The sequence below is a fragment of the Microtus oregoni genome, unplaced genomic scaffold (assembly GCF_018167655.1).
Source record: "Microtus oregoni isolate MIOR12 unplaced genomic scaffold, Mior012 000034F_ref0000314, whole genome shotgun sequence".
NCBI lineage: Eukaryota > Metazoa > Chordata > Mammalia > Rodentia > Cricetidae > Microtus > Microtus oregoni.
This window is the reverse complement of record NW_024543093.1, coordinates 21,538,301-21,566,271: the sequence shown is the minus strand read 5'-3', so window position 1 is coordinate 21,566,271 and position 27,971 is coordinate 21,538,301. Positions and strand designations below refer to the sequence as shown.

The following is a 27,971-nucleotide window of genomic DNA, read 5'->3' as shown; positions in this document are numbered from 1 at the left end:
GTTATGAGACTATAAAGTTCTATAGTTTAGATAGCCAATTTCTGATGTTGTATCGCATAATTGTTTTATAAATAGTAAAATTTCATTTCACAACAGTTTCTGACCTAGCACACATAGCAGAATGTTCGTTGATTAAAATCTCAAGAAACACTTTTTATTATAATCAATATTATTAATTTGTAAAAATTTTTGATTTGCTTAATATAAAATTATATAGGTAGTTGCATTAGCTGATTGTTTTCATTTTATTTTAGATTCGTTATCCCAAATTTTGTTTGCTATGTTCTTCGCACTAAAACAGTGGCTAATAAAATATCTGTGAAGGCAAAACAATACTTTTGTTTTTCAGGATTTACTAGTTGATGCTGTCAGTTTTCCCTCTCATTTCAGTGACTTTTTTCTCTCTACTGTTAAATTAGGTATTATTCCTTCATGTAGGAACATTATTTTCTACCAAATGATGTTTTTTTTTAGTCACCTAATATTTAAGTGTGAGCAACATTCAGTGTATGTGAACACTAAGTTGTCAAAGATGTTTATACTGATTCTCAAGTTTGCAAGTAAAATGAAGGGTGGAAACAGATTTCCTCATCTCATACCTGTGTAATTTCACTGTCGCTTCGTAGTTTAAGATATCACTAAGCACAAGATGCTGCGAGTAGCCCAAATAATATGATTACTGGGAAACAAATACATAATTTGATTAAGCACGCTTTCTAAAGGCAGGTATGGCAAGAGTTGGGAATCCAGCCTTCAACAGGCGATCTTCTATTCCCGCGAAAGGAGTCTTAACCCTTGCACCTGCTGAGACGCGAGAGCCGCCCCCAGGTCGCCCGACTCCCCGCCCCTCCGCGGAGAGAGCGTTTCCAAGTAACGCCGGCGGCGTCACTTCCTGCCATTTAAACTCAGGCCCACCCTCGCCGCGCCGACCGCTCGCTCTCTGTGGTGCGCGCGCGCGCTTCTCGGCTCCGGGCGGCTGGTGGACGCGAGGGCGCCGAGGGCCGGGAGCGGAGTCCGCGCTCCTCGTCTGCTCGGCGGCAGAGCGGCTCCGGCGGGCGGCGGCGATGGCGGCGGCGGAGCCCGCGAGCTCTGCCCAGCCCACGCCGCAGGCCCAGGCCCAGCCGCCGCCGCCGCCACCTGGGGCGCCGTCCTCGCAGCCGCCCGCGGCGCTCAGCAGCCGGCACGAGAAGAGCCTGGGGCTGCTCACCACCAAGTTCGTGTCTTTGCTGCAGGAGGCGCAGGACGGTGTCCTGGACCTCAAAGCGGTGAGCGGGGGCTTGGCGGGGACGTGGCTTCGGGGCGACCGGGAAGCGGGTGGTGCAGGATGCGGGGCCCCACCGGCGGGTAGGCGCGTGGCCCTGCCTACAAAGAGCACCCTGAGCGGCGACCAAGGCCAGGCGCCCAGGAATGGGCGCTTTGCTCAGGACGCCGTAATGGACCGCTCTATAGGACTTTATTTCTGTTTGAAGAACTTTCTTGCTAGTTCTTCCGAATGAAAGGAAAACGAGAAAACTTCCACACCTCGCCGCTAAAATAATAGTTTTTAGAAGGGGAAACTCTTCATCGACAGTTAGGAAGTGAGATTGTCTTTGTTGACATAATTTGGAATCTTAAAGGTTTCTAGATGTGAGATTTGCTGTCGCACAGAGAGTTTTGTGACTTACAGACTAAGCTGTGGAATTGCTTAGTAAACTTTATGTGGTTTTATAAGAATGTTTGCTTCGTTCTTTGCTACGGTTCAGGCTTTTTCAAAAAAAAAAAAAAACGTTCATCAAAAGCTGTTCAATCATACAGTGATTTAACCGTTCCTGGCAGTACTTGGAAGGATTCCACAGCGCAGAGGGGGGGAAAGGAGTATGTGATCATGTGAATAAAAATCCAGCCAGTATACTGAGGTTAAGAAAGAGCCAATACTTTAAAAAAACAAACAAAATTGCTAAGGAGTCTACAATCACAGTGGACCGCCTCTGTGACTCCTTTACCTGGCTGTATTGGGAAAACTCGCAGCACCCAGGGACTAAGTACTATGCCACCTTCCTGGCTTGAAGCCATTACCATCCTCACTTCTGTGCCCAAGCAAAGGAAAAAGTGTCCGAGCTGGAGAAGTTTGCTGTCCATCCTCTTGTGGTCCAGTGGGAGGCACTAGGTTGTTGGCTCTGAAATTGCCCCCCCTCTTTCGTGGGGGTAGATGCCAGTAGGTTTCCGTTCTTATTTGGAAATATTATTCCTGGGACTTTTTTTTTTTTTGGTCACTTTTGAAAATTCTTTGTATTCTCATTCATATTCTCTCTCTCTCTCTCTCTCTCTCTCTCTCCTCGCCCCTTTTCTTCCCCTTCTCTCCCCTTTCCCCCCTTCCCTCAATCTTTTTCCCTCCTTAAAAATACTTTAATGGGCATCTACGGTATTCAGGTTGAAATGAATTAAAATGGTATGGTTTCCAATTTCACTGGCAGTAATGAGAACAGCAGAGAAACCCCTGATGTTACAAACCCCCATTGAAATCTGGTCTTCAGAATTAAATTCAGCTGTAGCCAGTGACTGTCAATATTTTAAAAAAAGTCAGGAAATCCCGGAACTTTTTGGGTAAAATGGGGGTTTGATGATTCATCCTGAAACATGCTCAAAACTCAGAATTCCCTTCCAGATTTGGATATCTGGCTTCCTTCACCTGGATGACAGCAGGTTCAGGCATCAAATAGCAGTTTGATATGCAAGAGTCTTATTTCAGTTATCTTGGATCTGTCCTAAAGAAATGTTCACAGATTGCTGTAATGATGTAAGGGTTAATGATTTATTCTGTTTCCTAGGAAGAAAAACGTTTTATTTATGCATACAATTCATGTTTATAAATACATAAAAAATATACAGGACAACTTACAGTGAGGCTGTTTCTCATAGTACATCATGAAATATTAAGATATCCTAACAATATGTGTTGAAGATGGTCTTGTACTGACACTAAATTTCTGTCTGAAAAATTTAAAACACTTTCTTATTATTTTTTAATTCTGACTCTAAGTAAAGAACATTTTTCTGTATAAGCTATTGATACAGGCTTTGCATTTAATTTTTTAATTAATAAAAGAATCCAATTTTGTGAAAAATCACAAATATAAAAATATACTAACTTTCCCATCAAATATCCTGAGGACTGTGTAAATGGTGCTGCCCCAGTGTGAGCCTGATACACAAACTTAGGGAAGTTCTGGGTTAGGTCTGCCAAATGAGAGTGAGCGTTAGAAGCTAGGCTTAATTTCTGTGCTGTACTGCCTTTCTAGTAGTCCTTAAAAATAAACTTAAGTTTTTATGTGTCTCTGTGAATCTTTCAGGAAAGAAAAATGCATCATTTTACTCCTACGGTAGGCAGTGGGCATCTGTCTGCACAGGAGGGCACTGATGGCAGATTCTGTAGAGATAGATTAAACTGATGTTTTCTTTTTCTGTAGCTTAGTAACTGTGAACAAGAGTGTGGGTAGGTGTTCTGAAAATTCCTTTTCACTATACTTTACATATGGAGTTTCTATATTTTATTTAACATCTTTGTGCCATCTTGATCTTTGTAAACATAATCTGGGTTGTGTATGTTGTATACTATAACTACCTAAGTTACAATTACCTGAATGACACCTAAGTATTGGTGCGTTCTCTCCCAGATCCAGACACATACGTAATAAATGACCTAACTATACAACCTAGACAAGACATAATTCAGCCACAGGCTCTGGTAGGTAACAAGGTTTCTGAGGTAGTTGACACAGGGAGGTATGCATGAAGCATTTCAAGAGTTCGATGCTTGCTTGAAGTTTCTCAGGACATCACTCCTGGATATATGCTATGCCTGCTGAATTGAAAGTGGGGTCTGGAATAGGATGTATTTGTAGAATCTATGTTCATGTCAGTGTTACTTTAATAGTCAAAAGATGGGTAACTCAGATGTCTTCCAGTGGATAATCAATTGGGATACGCAGGCCCAATGAGGGGCTTTCTGCTTTAGAAAGAAATTCTGACATGTATAGCAGAGGTGATCCTTGAGGACTTTATACTGAGTAAACAGACAAGTGCTGTATAATCCTTTTCCTTAATTTTTATTTTATGTGTATGAGTGTTTTGCCTGCATGTATGTCTGTACTACATGCAGATGTCAGAAAAGGGCATCTGATTCCCTGAAATTGGAGTTACAGGTGAGGTGAGAGCCATTCCATGGAACTAAACATAGGTCCTCTGGAAGAGCAGCCAGTACTCTTACATTAAGTGCTGATCCATCTCTCCAGACCCAACAACATACAACATACAACAGTATGATTTTTATTTGAGTATTTAAGAGTACTCAAATTCTTAGAAACAAAGCAGGAGAATGCTTACCAGAAGATATGGCAGTATAGAACAAAAATTCTGTAATTGATAATGAGGTTATAGGCTGAAGAGTCAAAACTTGTCAAAACTCTTAGTGCCCCTCATCCCATTCATTAATATGGAACTACATTTGAGGGAACTTTCATAAAAAGAAGGCTGAGTTAAATGACATTATCAAGGTGTGCCCTATTAAATCTCCTCAGTGTCCCTGTGACAGCAAATTTGGATACACAGAACCAGCAGGACAGTTCACACATAGAATAGAACATGTTAGAACAAAGCAGGAGGGGAAGGGATGGGAGATGAGGGAGGGCAGTGGGACGGGTGTCAAGAACAGATTAAATATAATGACATGTTGCAGTATACCAACCAAACCTTTGTATGCCAGCCAAAATAATAATTATATAAAAGGATTTTCAAACTATACAATTAATGGACGCAGGCAGATTTCAATTTATAGATTTCAGAGGATCACTATGGTTTTCCTAGTTACATAGACACTATCAAATACCTTTTTTCTCCTTGATTATTCTTTGGTGACTTGCATAAGAAAAGAACTTTATTTTTAAAAGCTTATAAAGAGTTGATTAAAATAGCATCAGAAGAATATTCAAAATAGTACAGTGGCAGTCAGAGTAGCCAGACACAGGGTATTCTTAGGTGCAGTTTCTTTGGGGCAGAGCATTGATGCAAATTGAAACACTTACAGTGTAAATAAATGGTGCTGCAGGAGTGCCCTTCTGCTTAGTGTAAGCATTTATTGGTATTTCATTTCCTTGTTGATTTACGGCCCCTACAAGCCTGTTAGGAATATTTTCCTAATGCAAGCTCTCTGTCGAAGCAAATTCCCAATCCAGCCAAATCAAAACAAGCCAAATTAAGAGATATCCAGGTTTAATGGGAGTTCTGTACTCTAGGGGGCCCTGAGGGGCCAGGAACGCAAAAAAAAGACGTGTTCCTCTTTTGGGGGTTCACTTATGCATTCTTGGGAGTGGTCTTGACACCACCACCACCCCCCCCCCCCGGGAGGGGTCAGGACCTGCCTGCTGGGATATGCATTTCAGACCAATACAAACGCTCAGGCCTGGAGGCTGGGATAGATGCAAGGGGCTGGGGTCTATTTGGAAACAGAATGTTTTTGCTCTCACCTTAACTACTCCCCTTTCTTCCCAGGTTCATAGCATTTTTAACATCTCTCTTTTTTGTGCTAGGGATTTCACCTAGGGATCTGCACAGGTTTGGCAAGTGCTGTCATTGTAGTTTTTGGATTGCTCTTTCTTTTCCTTTTTAGATTTATTTATTTGTACTGTTGTTTTGCCTCGTGCATATCTCTGTGCACCACCTGCTTGCAGGGCCAGTGGAAGTAGAAAGATGCCTTGGTTCCTTGGAACTGGAGTTCCACATGCTTGTGAGCCTCCATGTGGGTGGTGCTAGGAACCAAACTCAGATCCTCTGAAAGAGCAACAAGTGCTCTTCTTAACAGCGAGGCCATTTCTTCAGTCCCTACAGCTTGATGCTTTAAACGCCATCTCTCTCTCTTTTTTATTTCTTTTTTTATTACTTTATAAATAATACCAATTAAAATTCCCATTTCCTCCCCTCCACCCACTTCCCTCCCACTCCCCCATACACCCTTCCCCCCAACTCCCTTCTGTCCTGAGAAGGGAGAAGAGAGGGTAAGGTACCCTGCCCTGTGGGAAATCCAAGCTCCCCCATCCCCATCCAGGCTTAGGAAAGTATGCATCCAAAGAGAATAGGATCCCAAAAAGCCAGTACATGCAATAGAGACAAATCCCAGTGCCATTATCATTGGTCCTTCGGTCTTCCCCAATTGTCAGCCACATTCAGAGAGTCCGGTTTGATCACATGCTTGTTCAGTCCCAGTCCAGCTGGAGTTGGTGAGCTCCCCCATTAGCTCAAGCACACTATCTCAGTGGGTGAACCAACCCCTCGTGGTCCTGACTTCATTGCTCATCTTCTCCCTCCTTCTGTTCTTCAACTGGACCTTGGGAGCTCAGTCCAGTGCTCCAGTGTGGGTCTCTGTCTCTATCTCCATCCATCGCCAGACGAAGGTTCTATGGTGAGATTCAAGATAGTCATCAGTCTGACTATGGGACAAGACCAGTTCAGGCACCCTCTCCTCTACTGCCCAGCGTCCTAGCTGGGATCATCCCTGTGGACTCCTGGGAACCCCTCCAGAGCCAAGCCTCTTGCAACCCCAAAATGGCTCCCTCCACTAAGATATCTCCTTCCCTGCTCCCATATTCGTACTTCCACCATCTCACCCATCGCTCTCCCCAAGACTCCCCTTCAACCCTTTCTCTTCCCTCTCCTCTTCCCTCTCCCCTCGTTGCCTCCATGCTCCCAACTTTTGACTGGCAATCTTGTCTACTTCCAATTTCCAGGAGGATCTATATATGTTTAAACACCATTTTATGAGATATTATCTGCATAGATATAGACTTAAGAATATATGAGATTTTTTTTTTATTTTCAGTAAGCAAATAAGTGGAAATTAAATTTCTGCTTTTCTGCCTTTATCAACCCCTTATGGAACCTATAGTGAAGTTTTATTTAAGTCACCTCTTTTTTTTTTTTTTTTTTTAGTTTTTCGAGACAGGGTTTCTCTGTGGTTTTGGAGCCTGTCCTGGAACTAGCTCGTCGAGCATATACTGAATTCATATGCCCAAATGATTTAGTCTTCTAAATTGTATAAAATGGCTCACCAAGGCCAGCTGGACTGTGACCGAAAAAGCATGGGATAAAACCGGACTCTCTGAACATGGCGAACAATGAGGGCTGATGAGACGCCAAGGACAATGGCACGGGGTTTTGATCCTACTTAATGTGCTGGCTTTGTGGAAGCCTAGCCAGTTTGGATGTTCACCTTCCTAGATATGGACGGAGGGGGGAGGACCTAGGACTTACCACAGGGCAGAAAACCCTGACGGCTCTTTGGACTGGAGAGGGAGGGGGAAAGGAGTGGGGGGGAGGGGGAGAAGGGTGAGAGGAGGGGGAGAAGGGTGGGAGGAGGGGGAGGGAAATGGGAGGCTGGGAGGAGGTGGAAACTTGTTTTTTGTTTATGTTTTTTTTTCTTCTTTTCTTAATAAAAAAAATTATTAAAAAAAAATAAATAAATTGTATAAAATGTTTTGTCACAATTTTATTTTTTGAATAGAGGACTAATGTAAAATTTTACCCTATTATTCTTTAGTTTTATGGGCTTTGATGAGTTATTGTGATCTTTACATTAGATAGCATCTATAAAGTCCTGTTACCCTATTACTACAGGTTAAAATCAAGCATTTTACATGCTAATTATAATGAGCTGTGTGTGTAATTCGGTAATAATTAAATTAAGGAAATAGATCAGCATAAAGAGCCATGTCTTAGGGTTTCTACTGATGTGAAGAGAGCCCATGGCAACTCTTTTGTTTGTTTGTTTTGGGTTTTTTCAAGACAGAGTTTGACTGTGTAACAGCCTGGGCTGTGAGCTCACTTTGTAGACCAGGCTGGCTTCAGACTCACAGAGATCTGCTTGCCTCTGCCTCCTGGGTGCTGCTATTAAAGGCATGCGCCACTACCGCTCGGCCCGTGGCAGCTCTTACAGAGAAAAACAGTGCAGAGGTTCAGTCCATTATCATCATGGTAGGACATGCCATTCACATAGATTTCCTTTCTTCTGTTTTCTTCTCACTAAGACTCTTCTGATAGCAAACAGAGAAGACACTTTGAAGTATGAAGTCTAATTTTCCCTGTGCTCAAAACTGCCTAGTGGCTTTCCGTCACTGGAATTAAAAGCTGATACCTTCACAATGACCCAGAAGGTCTGTTTTCTCTCTCTTACTGCTACGAGAAACCACACCCATAGAATCTCGCCTACAGGAATGCTCACACATGAGCTGAACAAGGAGGGCACCAACAAATATGCCAGAATGGACAGGGAAAAGCCAATGAGGCCTCAGCCCCACACAAAACTATAGGCAAGTGAGGAAAGTTGGGAGCAAGACAGGTGGTTCTCCCTAGGGAAGAGCAATCCAATTGGATGTCCAGTGGTAAGTGGTCAGCTCTGAATAGGTTATGTATGTATGTATGAATGGATGAATGTAAATGATTGACTATGGTTGGAACATATAAGTCAAATAAACCCTTTCCTTATTTCCTCCCATTGCTTTTCATGATGGTGTCTTATCACAACAGTAGAAACCCTAATTAAGATAGATGAGTGAGTCAAGTAGTGATGACCTACAAGAGCTGGTAAACATGTCTTAGGCTGTAAATCACATTTGTTAAAATAGAATATGTGCTAGAAATTGTCAGGAGGGCCATTTAACTACTATTTCATAAGTACCATGAATTGTAGAGTGGGACCCTACATTACTGATTTAGGCTGTTGACTCTGAAAACGGATAACCTCTTTTTCTGAAGTTCTTTCTTAGTGGGGAGCTGATCACAGGAATTCCTTGGTCTTCATAATGTTCATTCGGGTTCATCATGATAGTATTTGTGTTTCTCTTACCTTGTAGGAAAGAAACAACCATACTTTTTTTTTAAAAAAAAAATCGCTAGAAACACTGCTATGTTTAAGATTTTTATTTCTTGTTGATTTAATAGTGTTGGGGTAGAAAAATTCATCCATGCAATAAAGCTTTTAAAACGCAAATCATTATTAAACAAATTTACAATTTGTGCATACATATAATGCTGACTCCCTTTATTCCTTAATTGCCAAAAGGCTCAGATACATAAAGAGTAAGGCTGTCTTTTGATGAGATTCTTATAGGAAGTGAAAGACTTAACAATTCCTTCTCAGCTTAGTCTTTGAGGTGACAAAAATTACTACCGTGTTGTTTTATTAGAGATACGGCTTCTGTTGTGACAGCATTTTTTTCTTTAACATCTTCTACTGTTTAGATGGAATAATTTCTCTGGTATTTGCAAAGTCTGGGAAATGTTTCAAATATATCTAGTTAATGTTCTCAGGAGACTGAGTGGGTCATATTTGGGACAATCACCTCTCTCTCTGGCTTTATATATACATGGTACTTTCTTTGTTCTTTTTGTCCTAAACAGGCTGCTGATACTTTGGCTGTAAGACAAAAGCGAAGAATATATGATATCACCAACGTCTTAGAAGGAATTGATCTAATTGAAAAAAAATCAAAGAATAGTATCCAGTGGAAGTAAGTCACAAACCCTACCTAAAACCAATGCTAGGTAGAAAATGAACATCAGAGCTTTCTTTTTCACAAATGTTCAGTTTTAGTCAGCTAATCACATCAGACTTCTGTCCCCAGGACAGACTCTCTGGGCTTGCCTATCTGTCCATTATGTGTTGGATGCTTCCTTGTTCTCTCCACTGTTTCATGTATTAGCTATGGCATGACTATGTGCTTCTGACAAGTATATTCTGCTTTTAGAATACTTTCTTTGGCCTTAGACTTTTTTTTTTGTTAGAATTCTGCCCCCAAACCAGATATAGTTATCTTCACCAGCACCTCAGTGTACATCAGGAGACTAACTGTTTAGCTTTGATGTGATTTTGGTCCCTCAGTTACTAGCTTGGCCTTTCTGGTGTTAAAAAGGCATTCTAGCATATACTTAGAATTTCCAAAACATATTTCTTGTCATTAATTTTTTGTATTATTCGAAAGTTTTTTGTTTTTAAGATTTACTTATGTGCATTTGGTATTTTGACTGCATGTATGTCTGTGTGAGGATGCAGATTTCTTGAAACTAGAGTGACAGACAGTTGTTAGCTGCTATGTGGGTGTTGGGAATTGAATCCCGGGTCCTCCGAAAGAACAGCCTTTAACTGCTGTGAGTCATCTCTACAGTCCCCTTTCAGATTTTCTAAGCAAGTACGTTTAGAGCTTTGATGTTTAAATTTTGTAAGGATTTTAATGTGTGGTTTTCAGAAGAATGTAAATGCATTTGATTAACCTTTAAGTCAATTTTATTACTATAAAAATTAAATGCTATTAAATGGGTGTCTGATCCTGTGAGAATTTATTCTCATGCTTTTAAGGGGTGTAGGCGCTGGCTGTAATACTAAAGAAGTTATAGATAGATTAAGATTTCTTAAAGCTGAAATTGAAGATCTAGAATTGAAGGAAAGAGAACTCGACCAGCAGAAACTGTGGCTACAACAAAGCATCAAAAATGTGATGGAAGACTCCATTAATAACAGATATCCTTCTGAGTAAGTTATTCGTCATATAGCACAAAATGTAGTGCATCTTTAGTAGTACTCAGATCAGTTATCTGGTTCTTAAGCAATTAAGTTTTACAAATATAACATTTTATAGCTCTCTAATAACAGACTGGTATTTTAAAAATACTATCATTTTAAGTTGTATGGTATTAACATTCTTGTACTGAGGGGAAAAGATACATGTTCTCTCAGCATATGACTGGCAGGATGCAGTATCGTAGCTTAGTACAGGGGTCTGAATATTATTGCTAAGTATATACGGTACTTTAAATAATTATGTCCAGTTCTAGCTTTCAGTTTTGAAAAACTAATTTTTTAAGGAGTGTCATAAGTTTATATTCCTTGATGCTTCTTCCTAATACTAACCCAAGACTGGTTTCTCCTACTACATAGAGGAATATTAATGCCACAAGGTATATGTTCCTTTCACACCACTGTCTATGGAGATCTCTAGTGTTTGTCTTCCTTTGCAGTTAACCCCCACACACACACCTCATAAAAATAGTTCGGTAATGTATACAATATATTCATCATGTTGTCTTGTTACTTTTGTGTGGGAGTTAGAGCTCCGTAATCATGTGAGAACAATGGGAATTTTCAAGTTGTATACCATGGAAACCGAAGATTTGCAAACCATTTAAGTGATCTAGATTTTGTTGCCCTGCTTTATATAGCTTAACAAGATTTTGGTCATTTACAAGTGTCTAAACTATGACTGTACATATACTATATAACTTAAATAGTGGTGATTTTGATATGTCGAAAATATATCTATCTGGGAAAAGGGTGCCCTGCATTTAGCCAATTCTTAGAAATGGCAAGGGCTTAACCAGGAGTAAAGTTGTAGTCTTAGACCATACATCTGGCCTATATACCCAGGAGGCAATATTCCTTCTACTTCATCATCCCAGGACCAGGAAAAGGCAACCCCTGGGGTCCTATAGGAAAGAGTTGGTCAAAATTATTCAAACTAACCAATTCTGAAGTGTTTCTGTTTCTCCTTCCCTGCCTTACTTTTCATATGAAGGCCCAAACAAAGATTCTGGACTAATGCTTTCACCTACCTTCTAAACTCACTGCTCTGTTTCCCATCTGTGACACTTCTGTCTTTAGGAGCTATGAGTGTAATATATTTTGTTTGCCAGAGCCTCCTCTCTTTCTATGGCCATACAACTTAAAAGAGCAGCAGCCTGTATGGCCACTCTTCACTCAGCGATGATGCTCTTGCGCATCCATTCCCATGCACTCACACCTCTAGTGTATGTACCATTTTGCATCATAACCCAAAAGTCTTCAGATGTCACAAACCAGAATGGCTACTTATTAAAGCAACATGTAGAAACTCTGCCTACAGACTTTTGATTGTCTTTGTCTTTCTAAGGACTTGCACTTTTTGTCTCCCCGTGTTATATTGCCTTCATTCATTTGATTTCAATTTGGACTTCAGGTTTATTAACAAGTGTTAGGCCTTGATAGAAATGTTGTTCCTTAACTCTTATGACAGTACGTTTTCTTATGTAACTCACGAAGACATCTGCGATTGCTTTAATGGTGAGTACTGTTAGCCTTTTCTTACATTCTTCCATTTGTTTATTTGGTTTCTGGAGACAGTGTTTCTTTGTCTAGCCCTGGCTGACCTCTGATTTAGACATCCACCTGTCTGTGCCTCCCAAGTGCTAGGATTAAAGGCACAAGCCACTGCATTCTTCCTTTGAACAACCTGTTGACTGTAGTTTCTCACAATTCCCCCCATACACTCAGCCTGTATTTTCAGGAGTTGTCTTTCTCTGTAGTCATGTGCTGACAGGCTGCTTACAGATGTTTTCATGGCAGTAACCAACCGTTTTCACAGCTTTTACTTTATGTGTGGGAGGGCACAGGAGCCAGGGGATGCGGAACTTAAATGAGCAGGATTTAGTAGACTTTTCAAGGTCCCAGGAGCATAGGAACTTGAAACATAAGCATTGTTTCATGAAACTGTATATAGCAGGTACTAGTCACAGGTAGAACCCAGGGAACTCTTGAGGAAAGTTAGGTGAATCTGTTTCATAATGATGCCTCTACCTCACTATATAGTTAAGTATGACCTTCTGATCCCTCCTGCCTCTTCCTCTTTGGTTCTGGGTTTTAGGCATTGTGCCATCACTGCTGATTTTTGCGGTGTTGGGGAAAGACCCCGGGGGATTGTAGTGGGCAGGCACTCTGCCAGCTGAGCTACACCTCTAGCTGCTTTTTTATTTAATTTCTGATAGGTTTTCAAGTGGGCCTAAAACTGGCCTAGAGCTCACTGTGTAACAAAGGTTAGCCTGGAATTCTTAATTAATCTGCCTTCACCTCTCAAATGCTGGGATTAAAAATATGCATACACCAGCACACCTGGTAGCCTGGCAGTGAATCCACACTTTTTTGACTTTTCTCTCATTCTCACCACGTCCTTTGAACTATTGCATTGCATTCCATAAGTATTTATCATTTTATTTTATTTTGCCAGGTGATACACTGTTGGCCATTCAGGCTCCTTCTGGTACACAGCTCGAAGTACCTATTCCAGAAATGGTATGTAACATAGCTTTTATACAAGTGAAAAAATAATTCTGTTATCTCAAGAGAGGCAAATGTATTTTCTTGAGCTAAACAAGAACGAATAGTGTATGGACACGAATTATTGGTATTAAAATATATATCTGAAAGCACTGACACCTAAATTTGGGTGCCTTCAACTTTAGTAAAAGTAGCTAAATGAATCTATACTTCTCCCCTATTCTCACAGTATTTAAGAATTTGCATTATTGTATTTTTAACCTTTAAGAAACAAATTGCCTTTTGGAAAAGGAAGAATTTTGTATCTATGTAGGAAGTCAGGTCCAGTTGTCTTTTGATTAATGGGTGGGAAAGTTTTGGTTTCTGAAATTTGCAAATTTAAACAGGATGTTTAGATAACCACAGTCATGGTAGCTTTCTCCAGAAGATTAGAATTCATGTATGTGGACACTTTGTACAACATTACTGAGCACAACTAAGTAATATTACAGACAGTGAAATGGATGGTGGTGTAGAAACTTGAGGTTTAAAACCAACCTGGACTACACAGTGAATCTGTCAAGTAAAGATGAGAGGGAGGGATGGGAAAGAAGTGAAAAGAAAGCAAAAGGAAAAAGTGGGGCAGGGAAGGAGGGAAAAATGGGACAAATTGATTGTTTAGAATTCAACAACTACCTGTTTGATGATACCACAGCTTACCTTTTAGGGGCAAGTGGCTTAGAGACCTTAATATTACATTCTACTTTGGTCTTTTCTCCAGTGTTGCAACCTAGTGACTTTGTCGTGTGAGTTTAGTTGTTAGATCTTAATGACTTTGCCTGTGTTTGTTTTAATGTTTTATGTTAACTAGCAATGATTAAACTCATTTGTTTATGCCCAATGACTTTAAAGGGTCAGAATGGACAAAAGAAATACCAGATAAATTTAAAGAGTCACTCAGGACCTATCCATGTGCTGCTTATAAACAAAGAGTCCAGTTCATCTAAGCCGGTGGTTTTTCCTGTCCCCCCACCTGATGACCTCACACAGTCTTCCTCCCAGTCTTCAATGTCAGGGACTCCACAGAAATCCACCATGGCTGCTCAGAACCTGCCCGAGCAGCAAGTTTCTGAAAGAAGCCAGAGTTTCCAGCAGATACCAGCTACAGAAATATCTTCAGGTTGGTAGAAAGCCTTTGATCTAAAAATTTCAGGTGAAAATATGAATACTATATGAAACAGATAAGAGCTTTTATCTGAGGCAAAATAAGCTTATTCTATGTTTTAGTGTCCTCTATAGTCTATAAACCTAGCACTAGGATAGTTATTATAAGGAAGATTCTGAAGCAGACCCTGTCTTTCTATATTGTTAGACATAATATGTATGTGTGTATGCATATTGTATATGCATTTTGAGGGAAAGAACCCATAAGGAATACTTAAACCATTTTTACTGAAAACTTCACACACTGGCGCGGAATTGAACAGTATGTTATGATCAACAATTTTGTACGTACTCCTGCCACAGGCAATTTCAAGCTATCCACCTGAATCACTGGTCTATTAATATTAGCCATAGTGTCATATGAGATACATATTTGTATGTATGGGTATATGCACGTTACAGGAATATCTAATCAGTAACAATGTTTAAACTATATAGAACTTTTGTTTCTGAACAATTAACAAAAGTCACTGCAGATATTAAAAGCTGTGTTATATAATGTTTATTGTTTGCTAATAGGATATTGCTTCTAATCCTAAATTTCACAATCAGTAACAGTGAAACTAGACATTAATGGGACATGGGTTGGTTTTAGCTTTGTGTTCCATACATACATCTTGCTTCTCTCTAAGTTTATATACTCTAGCTGAAGAGCTGCACAAGAGAAAGTATAGTGTTGAAGAAAGTACTAATTAATTCCAAATTAATTGGAATATATGAAGTAAATAAATTGTATATGCTTTAGCTTAAACCCAGTTGGTACCCTGGCTTCCAAAGAACATTTTTGAAAAATTTCTGTGTACCATTTGGTATAGTGAGAGGAGTTACTTGGGGACACATTAGAGGTTTGAAATATCAGATGAAAATGCTAGCTAATAAACCAGCTTTGTATGAGGGTAAGCAGACATTAGTTGTGCAATGATGATTATGAGGGTCTGGTGACTTGGAAGCTTCAGAGATTGAAGATGAGATGTTTGCAGTTTCCACAGCTGAGACAACCTAGGACTAGAATAGGGTGCAATGAGGGGGATAGAAAACAGAAGTAATAAGCTGAAGAAATATTGTTTAAGCAAAGCAAATAAGTTTGGGTGTGTAAGGTACAGAAATAAAAATGAACAGGAGAAATGAAGTGTTGTTGAGTGAGTTGAATAATATACTCTTTACAGACTCAGTTTTAGAAGAATGGGGTCTTTTCCTCTGTGTCTTCAGTTTGCAAGTTTAAAAGCATTCCAAGAAAAGTAGTTTCTCATGAAATTGTCTTCCCAAAATGTAGTGGTACTTTTAATTTGATTCTGCCAATCAAACTAGTAATGTGATTACCACTATTGAAATGTAATTGCCTCTATCACATTTGTGTTTTCAACAGGGTCTATTAGTGGAGACATCATTGATGAACTGATGTCTTCTGATGGTAAGTAGCTGAAGATTTTACTACTGGATATACCTCACTATCCTAAAGTGTAAATGCCATGTGACTCAAGATTATAGTAGGCATCTTTTAAAATTCATATTTACTTACATTTTTAGGGAAAGAACCCAAAAGGAATACTTAACCACTTTCATTGAAAACTATTCACATACTGGCACAGGAGTAATGAATAGTATGTCACAGTCAAGTAATTTCAAGCTAACATTGGCCAGTGTCATATGAAATGTATGAAATAATCATTAAAAACCTGTTATGTATAGTATGCTAGTTAATCATAACCCATGTAGAAACCAACCGTAACAATGAATGTTTTCCTTTTTTTGCAGTGTTTCCTCTCTTACGGCTTTCTCCTACCCCAGCAGATGACTACAACTTTAATTTAGATGACAATGAAGGAGTCTGTGATTTGTTTGATGTTCAGATACTAAATTATTAGATTCCATGGAAACTTGGGACTGTTATCTACCTCTAACTGTAACATTGTAGAATTCTTAATAACCTAAGTATTTAAAATTATGAATGTAATACCATTTTAGTTCATCGAGTCTGAAATATTCTTCACTAACATTTACTTCACAAAACTTGAAAGGGCTCTGACTGTTTCAGGGGGGATGATTAACTGTCTACCAGCATGCCCCTCCAGTGATTATATTCAATTTCTTTCAAAGCTGAATTCTGCTGTAGCTTCTCCTAAGAGAAAAGTTAAAGCAGACTTCAGGTCACCACACGAAAACATTGCCCAGAAGATTTGATTTGTCTATATTTTTACTGCCACAAAGTTATATCTATATGTCGTTCAGAAATTCACTGCCACAGATAAAGTGAAGGGCGTCACTATTGAGTGAAGAGATTTTGTGAAGTGCCTTCTGTTTTAGCACTTTAAGCCTATCAGTTTGCTGACTTCTGACATTCTACTTTCCTAGAGTATAGGAAAGATCTGTTTATGTAGTTTGTTTTTAAAATGTGCCAATGCCTGTACATTAACAAGATTAAAACAAATAAAGTTGTATAAAGCATTCAATTTATTGATCTTTGGGGGAGAGTCACTGTGTTACAATTGAGCCATTAGTCTGGTTGCTTCATCAACATTAGCTGGTTCATTTTCATGGTGCTTCTGAGGAATCAAAGGGGAAAAAGTTAAAACAAGCTAAAGTTTAAACAAAAGCAAACTAAACCACCTTGAATACAAGCTGCTACCTAGTTTAATTCTTCTAGTTTACCTTTGGAAATAAAGTAAATTCTATATTCAGACTTCATGTATGACCTAAAATGCTATATACACCAAAATGCCAGGTAAAAAAATGCTTACGCTTCAAGTGTGTTAGCCTTCACTTAAGTGTGTTATGAAACTAATTTCTACTTACCAGCTCCTTCTGCACAGATTTCAGAGAAAGGCTTTTTGAAAAGCTTGCAAGTTCTTTCTGTATGTTTACAAAAGCTCTGTTCATTCTGTTGACTTTTTCATCATTCATAATGTTTATCTGTTAAAAAAAAATTACACTCTCATAACTACTAAAGTACTGGGCTGTGTAAATGTCTTCTCAAACACCCTCTCCCGCTCCTACCCATCATGCATGTGGCACAGACAAACAACTGAAAAAAGTTTTTAAAAAGTCTATAAACTCTACCAAACTGATAATCCACACAAAAACTACTGTTGGCTTTTTAGGAAATTTAGTCAGAAAGTTTGGATTTTTAAAAACATTAATTATATGGATTTTCCTCATGCTTAAGACAGATCAAAATTTGTGCTCTGGAGCTGGTTTCAGCAGCTGCACCATGTGGCTCACAAGCGCCTCTAGCCCATTCCTAGAGGATCTGACGCCTCTTCCAGAGTCTGCAGGCCCACATACAAGTACCAGATGATACAGACTTCTAGATTTTTATGTGACCAGTCCTGGCTATGGCATTTAACTATCATTAATAAAGCAAGAAACCTGGATCAGATACTTTCAGTCCTTTTGAATAAACAACTCTTGGGCCCTTTTCTGGACACTTGTTTCCTATATGCACTAGCCCTCAAGTCTGAGCATAGAGAAGAAATGTATTCAAAGCTGCTACCAGGATCTCTCCTTCAAAGCCTCTGGCTCCTTTGTACCACATTCTTCACGAGAACACCAATACTCCCCATTGTCACCCAGAAATACCACAATTATCTGCTGCTTTATCAGAGTTCACAGACTCTGACCACTATATGGAATCACTGTTTAGTGAGTTTAGTGTACCTAATCTAATGGCCTCTTCCTCTCAAGGCCCTGCTCTGTGGAATCTAACAGTGGACCCTCTGTTTCTACAAGACACCTTCTTACACACCACTTTTTCAAGTCACAATAAAGTTCACTCAAAACACTTTTTTCAATTCTCACAGTCCACCTTATCCCTTTATTAGCATGGATTTCATACTATCAATCCCTATATGCTTTTCTTTCTCTCATACTTTGACAAACTTTGCTCGGTAACCTGGCTAAACACAATTGACCCAATCTGAGTCCAGATCTTAAGCTGACTGAAGTCATAACTGGGTGACTAGCTTCATTAAATTCACTGTCAGAAATTTCAATCTCATTTAAATAAAATTTAATAAAGCCACTTTCTGAAGAAATTATTTGATACTAACTCCAAGTAGGCTACCTACTTTCTCTGATCCTATCAGCTTATGTAAAAGTTCTAGTGTCTTAAGGTTCAGTAAAATAATATTCCTCAAATAGACTATGAACATGCTGTTGTCAGGTTTCCTCCTTTAGTATCAGCTCTTTTTCATGCAAGTCTTTGCAACTACAAAGAAAAACCTGTGGAAAACTCACTCCAAATTCCTATCTTATCCAACTTTACTTCCTTTATAATTAGGAAATCACAAATATCCTTTAGAAAATGTATTCCAGTCCTTGAGAGATAAAAGCCAGTTTTTAATGGACATTTATAACAACTATTACATCTTAGAGAGCTGGATCACTTACTATTTAAGTTAGGAAACACTCTAAGTACACAATCTACTTAATCGTGAGGAACAATTTCTCAGTTACTTTGAAGTATAAAGATTTGCCAATTTTTTTAATGTGTATGTGTGTGCATCTGCATAAGTTTATGAGTACCATGTGCATACAGGGAGGCACAGAGACCAACAAAGGTTATCAGATCCCCTAGAACTGGAGTTAGTAAATTGTGAGCCCCCATGGGATACTTGGAACTCAACCTTGGTCCTCTGCAAAAGCAGTAAATGGTCTTAATTGCTAATCCATCTCTCTAGCACTTTTTGTATTTTTCATTTTATAGGTTTTGATGGGGGAAGGGAGTTTCAAGACATTGTTTTCTCTGTGTAACCTTGGCTGTCCTAGAACTTGCTCATTGGCCTCAAACTCAGAGATTCACCTGCCTCTGCCTCCTGAGTACCAGGTAAACACAGGCAGCACCAAGCCTGGTTCCATTTGATAGGCTAAGACACTAGTTACGAAGCTGCTGCTGGACACTGTAAATCTCTGCTAGTGGAATCTCAAATCCACTTCAGAGTGAACTAGTAAGAACTGCCCTCCATACTGTTTTAACAGTGACTTCTGTTAATGTTTTGTTGTTGGTTTTTAACATCCCCCCTTAAATTTTTATTTTAAAAGGAAGGTTATCTTAATATTTGAAAAATAATCTTACCTAGTAAGAAAAGCTAAGAATTTCTGGTTTAAGTAACAAGATCCTATTCACTAATTTCCAAGTCCACTTTATAAACAATAAAGTCAGACAGACTACTTAAATACCTTCTTAAGATTAGTAGTAACTGGTTTTGCCTTGTTTTTAGCTTTGAAGGTTTTTTGGCTGGCTATATGAAATACATTCCTGGACTTCTGCGCTTTTAATTTGTTCTTGGCCATTATCTAGAAAAGAAAAGGATTCAGTCAAACTGCTTGTATTTTGAGGCACAAATAACATAAATTTTTAAGATCATCTTAGTTCTGATTATTTTAAAAACTGCTACATAAATCCCATGTCGTGCACTCCTAGACATTTTGTGGTACAAATAAGGCACATATATCTCAATCTTTCTGTGTCCCCAGACCAGGCCTGAGAACACCCAGTATTTACTAACTGAATCTGGTACTGTCAACACACACAAGCAAAACTTTTTCTCTACAGCATCTTATAGTAGTAACTGGCAACAATTCTATGAGTTCACATACCAATATATTATCCTGGTATATTAGTATATTAGGTACTGAATACTATTTTCTTCTCCCTTTTTACTTTCTTCTCTCTCGTACCCCATCAAAAACATTCCTCAATCTTGTACTTCCTACCTCCCTCATATGCCTTCCAACAATTTCCCTGATAATTTATATACAAATGTTCTTTTACACTGAAGCCTTGTTTTCTTTGCTTAGGCTAAATGCGGATTTAAGCCATAACTTCTATCCTAGAAGTTTCTGCCAAATCTGTTTAAGAATTTATGTAAAGAATTTTTTAAATACTAATATTTAACATTTATTGAGCTTTTACTATATATAGTCACCGGACTTACGTTTTATGTGATTTAACTCAGTTATTCTTCACCACAACCCTTTGGTAAGTACTATTATTCCGATTTTACAGATTAAAAAAATGGTGCAAAGAGTTTGCCAAAGTTTAAGGGTTTGTCTTGTTTGTTCGCAAACACACACACACACATACACCTTTAATCCCAACTCTCAGGAGGAAGGAGCAGGCGGATCTCTTTAAATTCCAGGCCAGCCTGCAGCCAGGGCTACACAAAGAAACCCTGTCTCGAAAAATCATACGTACGTACATATATACATACATACATACATACATACACACACACACACAGTAGACAGTAGAAAATATATTACAGGAGTAAACAGTAGACAAAAAGCTAAAGAGATTTACTAATCAGTAGTAAGTCTGAAGTAATAATCGATAATTAAATATAACAAACAAAGCAGCATAAAGCATACACAGGTGTAAAGGTGTAACACACTCGAATGACTAGATACGTTTCCTATGCTAAAAAAAGAACAGTTCGAGCACAGCAACAACCTAACTGAAGCCAGGGACTGGGAAAGCTGTGTGGCGAAGACAGTCAAATCACAGGCAGCCTGCCACGGGGTGGCCGCACGGTTTCGGTCCACAGCCCCGAGGAACAGGCATCTGCGGAGGAGGCAGAACAGAGCCGTCGGCGCCGCTGCAGCCGGGCCCAAAGCTTTCGCCCCAGCCGCGGACAAACCTCGTAGGCGTCTCACCAAACCCCCAAATTCCACGCGGCCGCTCAGGCTCCCAGGGACGCCACTCACAAACTCAGGACACAGGAAGTTCCCTGAAGAAGCCGTAACCCCGCCCACTGCAAGGGCCACGCCGAGCGGGGCTACGCCCAGCACGTACAATCCGCGCTCCTCTTAGCCCAGCCCTTCACGCTGGGCCCTCAGCGATAGCCCCGCCCCTTTCCCGAGGCCCCGCCCACCTTGAGGGGCCGCCCTGGAAGGGAGCCCGGAGCCGTGGGGGATGGGGGTCGTCGGTTGTGTGCGGGCGCCTTTTTTCCCAGGTTTGAGCTGGTACCTGGTGAGGCCTCATAGCAGTGAGGTCCCACGCACCGTGAGAGCCCCATCGGTAGTCTCACCGGCATTTGACCGGGAGGCGAGCCGGGGCGAGACCGACGAAGCCGAAGTCGGGCAGTCGCGCCTGAGAAACCTGAGGTCACCAGCCGGCTGCGGGCTCGGGGATGTCCGGCAAGTGGCGCTGCGACACTGAAGAAAAAGTTCACATCCTTTTCACGTTCTTACTTCAATGTTCCAAAAAGAAAATTTCTTACAAGATATCTTTCATAATAATATATTGTGCAAAATGAATTCATTAGAAACCTTTGAGAAAACTCTGGAGAAGCCCCTTCACCTTCCGTCTTTGTGCGTCTGCTCGTTTCACATAAGCGCATTTCAGAAAAGTCTATTCACATTTTTCAAGCAACTACTCACATAATTGTTTCCACATGTTTCTACTTGTTTCCCAGACGTCGCGGGGAAAGTTTTCAAATGAATGAAATGTTGGCATGTATATGCAAATTTTGTATCTTAGAAGCATCCTGACTACTGGTTGCTCTGCACCAAAATAAAGCAGTGATACCACTGCCTTCTGTAGGAGAGGGCACCACTGAGGCCCAGGGCAGAACCGCTTCTAAGGTCCACCACAGCTGGCATCCTCTCAAGTCCTCTATGCACCTAATCAGTCCTTCATCTGCTTGTAGAATGATGATCAATTCTGCTGCAATGAATCATTATATTATACCCGTCACAGAAAATGATGGAATAAATTCCGTAAGGAAACATAATTGCCTGTTAACACACATTTATTTTTTAATTTTCTGAAGATCCACCTTTAAAGTACATTAAAATGAAGGAAAATTCGAAATACCTGTGAAGCTCACATATGTGATAATGTCCTTGGAGCAGTGCTCTCTTGTCCCACGCAAGGGAAAAAATAAAAATAAAAAGTCTGCATTGTGTCGTTTGGGGGATGACATCAAAACTAAAGCAAAGCTACAAAAAAACATTAAATTTTGCAAAACCAGAATTATAAATACTGATACAAAGAAGAGAGACATAATTATGTTCCTTAAATGTGAAATCGTTGACAAGTTTGTACAAGACAAAGCAATATATGCAAAAGAATGTCATTAAGGTGGTAAAATCTGTGGAGGGTAGCTTTTAGTCTAAAATTATGATATAAGGCTACATCCACCAAGGACCAAGGAAATAGCATAGTTATACAAGTGAAAACAAAACCTTCTACAAGACAAAAAGACATTAGTTTCTGTTTTATTTTCTATATCCAACAATGCAACCTTCATTTATTTCCCTGTGCCTCCTTTGTAGAAGGCTATTGTCCCTTTCAGACATTTTTTTTTTCTCAGTATCCCTTTCTGGATAACCACTTGTTAAATCAAGTGGTCCTAGCCAGGTAATGAAGTTCTTCTCTAAGGCCTTCCCAACTAGAGCCAGGGGAAATGTTGCCATTTGGACTTAATGATGTTTCTTTGGAATGCTGCAAAACTGGGGCTTCAAACCACTGACCATCTCATTCAGGAACTGGGAAGAAATGAAGGTGCCACAAAGGGAAAACAACTAGGTGTTTGAAAAATGGTCTGGTAGTACAGCTGGTAGTATAACCGGAGAATTCATGATATCATTTGATTCCCTGGATTCAGTAATGGCTAGAACAATCTTCCTCTTCTCAATTATCAAAGATAAAAGATTACATTGGAGAGACCAGACCTAACTTGGACCATTTTTTCCTTGTACTGAAAAGAGTTTTGACTCGCCTACTTACTTCACAGAATTATTGTACAGAGTTCATGAAGTCTAAAACAAGAATAAGATATTACTCTGATAAAGATAAGGCACATGTTAACTTTACAAATGCCATTTTATTCTGTGAACTACATGACCTGTTAAGTATAGAAAAAAGCATGCATGGTGACGTTTGAAAGCCTTTAAAAACATTTACAAAGATCATATTACCAGGGTTTGTTGTCACCCAGGTTGGCTCAAATTTCAGGCTTATTGATTTTGGTCTCCTCACTTGTTGGGATTAGAGGCATACACCACACCACCTGGCTGGCCTGCACTTTTACTGGCAATCTTGGAAATGAATAAAATCATCTTAAAATGCATGTCTGTTTTAGTTATTTGTCTTGTTGTTTCAACACAATACCTGAGAAATGAAACTCAAGGAAGGGGCTATTTTGGCTCGCAGACCAGTGTGGTGAGAAGTCTCCACAGCAGGACCGTGAAGCCGCTGGTCATGCTGCATCTACAGTAAGAAATCAGAGAGAGGGGAATGTACCCCCTCAACTCCTTTTCCCCGTACTCAGTCTGAGACTCTAGGTCAGGGAATGCTATCTTTCACATTCATGGTGGGTCTCAACTTCCCCCATTAACCAAATATAAAATTGTTGCAGGGAGAGGGCTGCTTGTTCATTCCAGCCTCCCAGAAACCAAAATAATCACACAAAACTGAATGAATTAAATCACCACTTGGCCCATTAGCTCTAACTTCTTATTGGCTAAATTTTACATATTAATTTAACCCATGTATTGACACATGACAGTGGCTTACCAGGTAAAGTTCTAACCGGCATTCATCTCAGGCTGAGGATTCATGGCATCCCCCTGACTCTGCCTCCTTTCTCCCAGCATCTCATTTAGTTTTCCCCACCTACCTACGTTCTGCCCTATCAATAGGCCAAGGCAGTTTCTTTAATCATTAACCAAGAAAAGCAACACACAGAGACAGAAGACCCTCCCATATCATTTCCCCTTTTCTGTTTAAACATAAAAGAAGGCTTTAATAGAGTAAAATTACATATAACAAAGCAAATATCAAGCAAGAACTACAGTTACAATATTTATATCTGCTTTATCTTTTATCATAACTAAGGAAAACTATAACTATCTATTCTTTAACTCCATCAAAGAATCTAGAAGGATATGATATTACCTAAGTAAACAGGAAGTACATTGCAAGCAACTTCTAAAGCTCCATTCTAAAACTTGGAAGCACATCCAGGGTTAAATAAGAATAATAAGGAAAAAGAGAGCACACATAATTAAAAACCACCTATAACTGTCTTAGTTAGGTTTCTATTGCTGTGAAGAGACACCATGACTGCAGCAACTAAAACATTAAATTGGAGTGGCTTTCTAACAGTTCAGAGGTATAGTTCATGGCAGGAAGCAAGGCAACTTGCAGGCATACATGGTGTTGGAGCAGAGAGTCCTTACAACTTGATCAGGCAAAGCAAGTTGTCTCTGAGACACTTGAGCATATATGAGACCTCACAGCCTACCTCCAGTGACACACTTCCTCCAGCAAGACCACACCTACTCTAAAAAGGACACACCTCCTAATAGTGCCTTTCCCATTGGGGGGCATTTTCTTTCAAACCACCACAGGAACAAAGCCAGATTTATACTGAGTATAATGTAAGATAAATCCATTAATCTACTCAGTCTTATTCTCCCCACCAGCTTCATTCTCCTCACATAGTCTGAGCATCCAGGCTATGGGACCTCAAAGGAATGTAAGGACACTTTTACTCCCTTCAAGAGGTCACTATAACTTAGATTATGGATGCACAAGAAAAATTATTCTTAGTAATATCTGTAAAAACTATAATGAATTACAAAAGTATGTCATTTATGGAAGAAATTCCAGAAACCTGTTAATGTTTTGATCTGATTATGTTCAAGCAGAAATCTACAAACTGCGGCAAGAGGGACAGATCTAGACTAGTGTTCACATTTATACAGTCCACACACTAAAAATAATTTTGCTTTTTTTAGTGGAGAAGAGTGAAAGTGAGAACAACATGCTGTATCATGTGAGTGTTCTGTTAAACTCATGTGCCTTTGAATGTTGTTTCATGGCACACAGCTAAGCTCACTGTACTATTACCTGCTGTCACTGCCCAGTGATAAAGCCAAGTTCCATCAGGACCACACAGCATGAATACCCTAAAAAAAATATTGTTTTTCTCCCTTCACCAACTTTAAAGCTTTTCAAACCTCCATCCACTACCATAGTAGAGAATGAACAGCTGGTTAATATAATTGGCTGAATTAATCTTCTGTTGACTGAGGATTCTGTCCCACCCAGTCCTGCAGTCATTCAGTTCCAAAGAAATCACACAGAGGTCTACATTAGTTATAAGATGATTTACCTAGTATCTCAGGCTTCTTATTAACTCTTATAACTTATATTAGCCCGTAATTCTTGTCTGTGTTAGCCATGTGGCTTGGTATATTTTTCAGCAAGGCAGTCACATCTCACTTGCTCTGTGTCTGGCTCTGTCTGTGTCTGGGTGACAACTGCAGACTGAAACTTCCCTCCTCCTGGAATTCTCATTGTCCTGCCTTTACTTCCTGCCAGGCTGCCCCATCTATACTTCCTGCCCAGCTACTGGCCAATCAGCGTTTATTTAAAACACAAGTGACAGGTTACAGACCATTGTCCCACAGCTATCTTCCTGTCTTCAAATGAATATAAACTATGATGAGTTAATTATGACAATCCTTCTATATTCTATATTTCATTGCAACTAAAAGTTTTCTCTACCAATTTATGTATTCATCTCTTTTTGATTATATTAGTATGGGATTGTGGCTTCCTCTCTTATGCAGTATCGGGCACCAACTTTGACAAAAATACCTCTGGCCAGAGTAGATGTGATCATGCTGGTATCCTGAGGCTGGCCCCGTGAGAAGCAGTGGTGGGTCACCTGAGGCTTCAGTTGGTCCCCTAGTGGGTGATCCAAGGCTTATGCAGGAGACAGACAGATATGCCATGCAGAGAGAGTTTATGTATAGAGTTTATTTAATGGGTTATGAGGAAAGAGAAGAGGGAGAGACAGAGGAGAGAAAAGCAGCTTCTCAGAAGAAGGGCAGACAGACAAAGAGAGAGGGTGGCAGATCATCTTGACTTGGCAGAAAGGGGAGGTTAAGAGTGGGCAAGACTTGTCTCTTAAAAGGACAGGGTACCCAGGTGACAGACCAGGCTAGCAGATTACATTCCCATCTATTTTCTTATAATAAAAAAGTGGAAGTTAGGCAAAGCAGGTTAAAGGAAATGGGATGGCAGATTCTCAAGACTGCTTCCTGCTTATTTGTGTGCATTGAAGTCTTGAGGGTACCAGAGATACCTGGATGCTGGTTACATCCTAGGCTAGCTGGTCGCTTTACTTCTATCCATGATTTGTGGTATGTAACTGTCCCATGTCTCTTGAACCTGGCAAGTTGTTGGCAGAGCAGAGGACAAAGTTAAGTTTAGGAAGAAAACATTTTTAGGATCAGGGGATTGAGAGGGGGTGTATCTGACCTTTTTAAGGTGAATCATTCAATTTGGCTCCCTAGAATGCACAAAAATTTTTTGAGTTTGTAAAAATATAAGCTTTAGACACAAAAATTGTATAAACAGCAGAATATTTATGTCAGAATGACTGTGACAGATGTTTTTACACAATGAAAAGTATCTTTAAGACCATGAAAAACAGCAAGAAAGAGAAATTTGAAAACTTGTATTTGTCCTCACACATTTATAACTTGCAGATACACATTTTAATAACTTGCATTTGTATATCTTAAGACTATGAAATTTGTTTGGTGAGGCTGTTTTTTTAAACTGACAAAATCTCTCAACTATCAAACTTCATCAGAGATCTTTGAGAAAGATAAAATTTTATGTAAGTTATTGATTTAAAAAATGACAGAGGACTTTCTCAATTGGCTACCTACAGCCACTCCTCAGTGTCCTCCATGGTCATTGAGGGCAAGGGCATGAGGAATGTATTTGTCTTCTGTTGTTAGAAGCAAGGCTTGTCAGGCTCCAGAAGATCTGGTGGGTTAGAAAATCTGTAGGAAGACAAGCCTACCTTGGCCTGAGCAGCTGGCAAGTTGATTCCATTTGATTTTTTGTCCATGTTTGGAGATCCCCAGATATATAAAAGCAGTTTACCTAGTGGTTAGTGCTTTCACTTGCTGAAGTGAATTGTGGATGGACATTGTTCTGTGCCCATCGGTGTCCTGTCTTCTGTCTTCTTTGGAGGGCCTCTCTGTTCTGAATAGTCTTTCAATAATTAAACATTTAAATGCCATATTCCCCAAATCTCTGAGCATTTGAGGGCTCTTTATAGGGTATAGATAAGTTATGATTACAGTATAGAATCTGCCTGGAGAGCTGGGTCCAAACTTGACTGTTCTGTTTTTTCACAGGAAAGATTTATACTTGTGAAAGACAAAGAAGAAAAAACTGTTTACAATAGAAGCTTAATGGTAGAATTGACAATAATGGATAACAGCCTAATTTATCTTAAAGCAGTGTTGAATAACATATACAGTATTTTTGTAAGAGAGTTAAGAGTACATGCCATTTTAAAACATGAGACTTATTGTTTTCTTAGTCTGGAATGAGATACAATGAACAGACTATTATAACATTTAACAGTAAGTATATGTACATTTACACCCAGTTGAATTTAAGTCTTATACACATATACACACAGAGTTAAAGCTAGCTTATGTTATACATAAAGTTAACTCAAAAGTCACATGCACACACACACACACACACACACACACACACACATATAAAACAGGAGTTGGATGAAGTGGATGCCTTGGTGTGCCCTACCAAAAGCATGGCACTCAGTAAAGCACTTATGTAACAGAGTTAGTAAGAGGAATTTAGAGACAAAACATAAGAAAA

At 39.6% G+C, this 27,971-nt stretch overlaps 2 protein-coding genes across 5 annotated transcripts; one reads left to right on the top strand and one right to left on the bottom strand.

The window, feature by feature from the left end:
* The first annotated feature begins 917 nt into the window (after positions 1-917).
* On the top strand, positions 918-16,761 carry E2f5 (E2F transcription factor 5). Its single transcript, XM_041630474.1, has 8 exons — positions 918-1,265; positions 9,427-9,536; positions 10,382-10,543; positions 12,075-12,118; positions 13,059-13,123; positions 14,000-14,267; positions 15,678-15,722; positions 16,067-16,761. Exons 1-8 carry the CDS (start codon positions 1,065-1,067, stop codon positions 16,174-16,176), a joined length of 1,005 nt encoding a protein of 334 aa, XP_041486408.1. The 5' UTR covers positions 918-1,064; the 3' UTR covers positions 16,177-16,761.
* On the bottom strand, positions 16,745-21,084 carry Rbis (ribosomal biogenesis factor). Of its 4 annotated transcripts, none has more exons than XM_041630476.1 (4): positions 20,947-21,084; positions 19,487-19,603; positions 17,105-17,221; positions 16,745-16,854 (listed from the first exon to the last, which is right to left on the bottom strand). In XM_041630476.1, the coding sequence occupies exons 2-4, from the start codon at positions 19,598-19,600 to the stop codon at positions 16,792-16,794; spliced, it is 294 nt and encodes a 97-aa protein (XP_041486410.1). In that variant the 5' UTR covers positions 19,601-19,603; positions 20,947-21,084; the 3' UTR covers positions 16,745-16,791. The 4 variants fall into 4 exon arrangements, with proteins under 4 accessions (XP_041486410.1, XP_041486412.1, XP_041486411.1 ...); XM_041630478.1 differs by having other exon boundaries at positions 20,765-21,058; XM_041630477.1 differs by having other exon boundaries at positions 20,963-21,028.
* Between the last annotated feature and the right edge of the window lie 6,887 nt (positions 21,085-27,971).

Excerpts from the sequence above, each read along its gene's own strand:
- Rbis (XM_041630476.1), bottom strand. The coding sequence starts at position 19,600 with ATGGCCAAGAACAAATTAAAAGCGCAGAAGTCCAGGAATGTATTTCAT. Across the intron at positions 17,222-19,486 it reads TTACTACTAATCTTAAGAAG|ATAAACATTATGAATGATGA; the intron begins GTATTTAAGTAG and ends TTTTTTTAACAG. Across the intron at positions 16,855-17,104 it reads AATCTGTGCAGAAGGAGCTG|AAGCACCATGAAAATGAACC; the intron begins GTAAGTAGAAAT and ends TTGATTCCTCAG.
- E2f5 (XM_041630474.1), top strand. The coding sequence starts at position 1,065 with ATGGCGGCGGCGGAGCCCGCGAGCTCTGCCCAGCCCACGCCGCAGGCC. Across the intron at positions 9,537-10,381 it reads AAGAATAGTATCCAGTGGAA|GGGTGTAGGCGCTGGCTGTA; the intron begins GTAAGTCACAAA and ends CATGCTTTTAAG. Across the intron at positions 13,124-13,999 it reads AAGTACCTATTCCAGAAATG|GGTCAGAATGGACAAAAGAA; the intron begins GTATGTAACATA and ends ATGACTTTAAAG.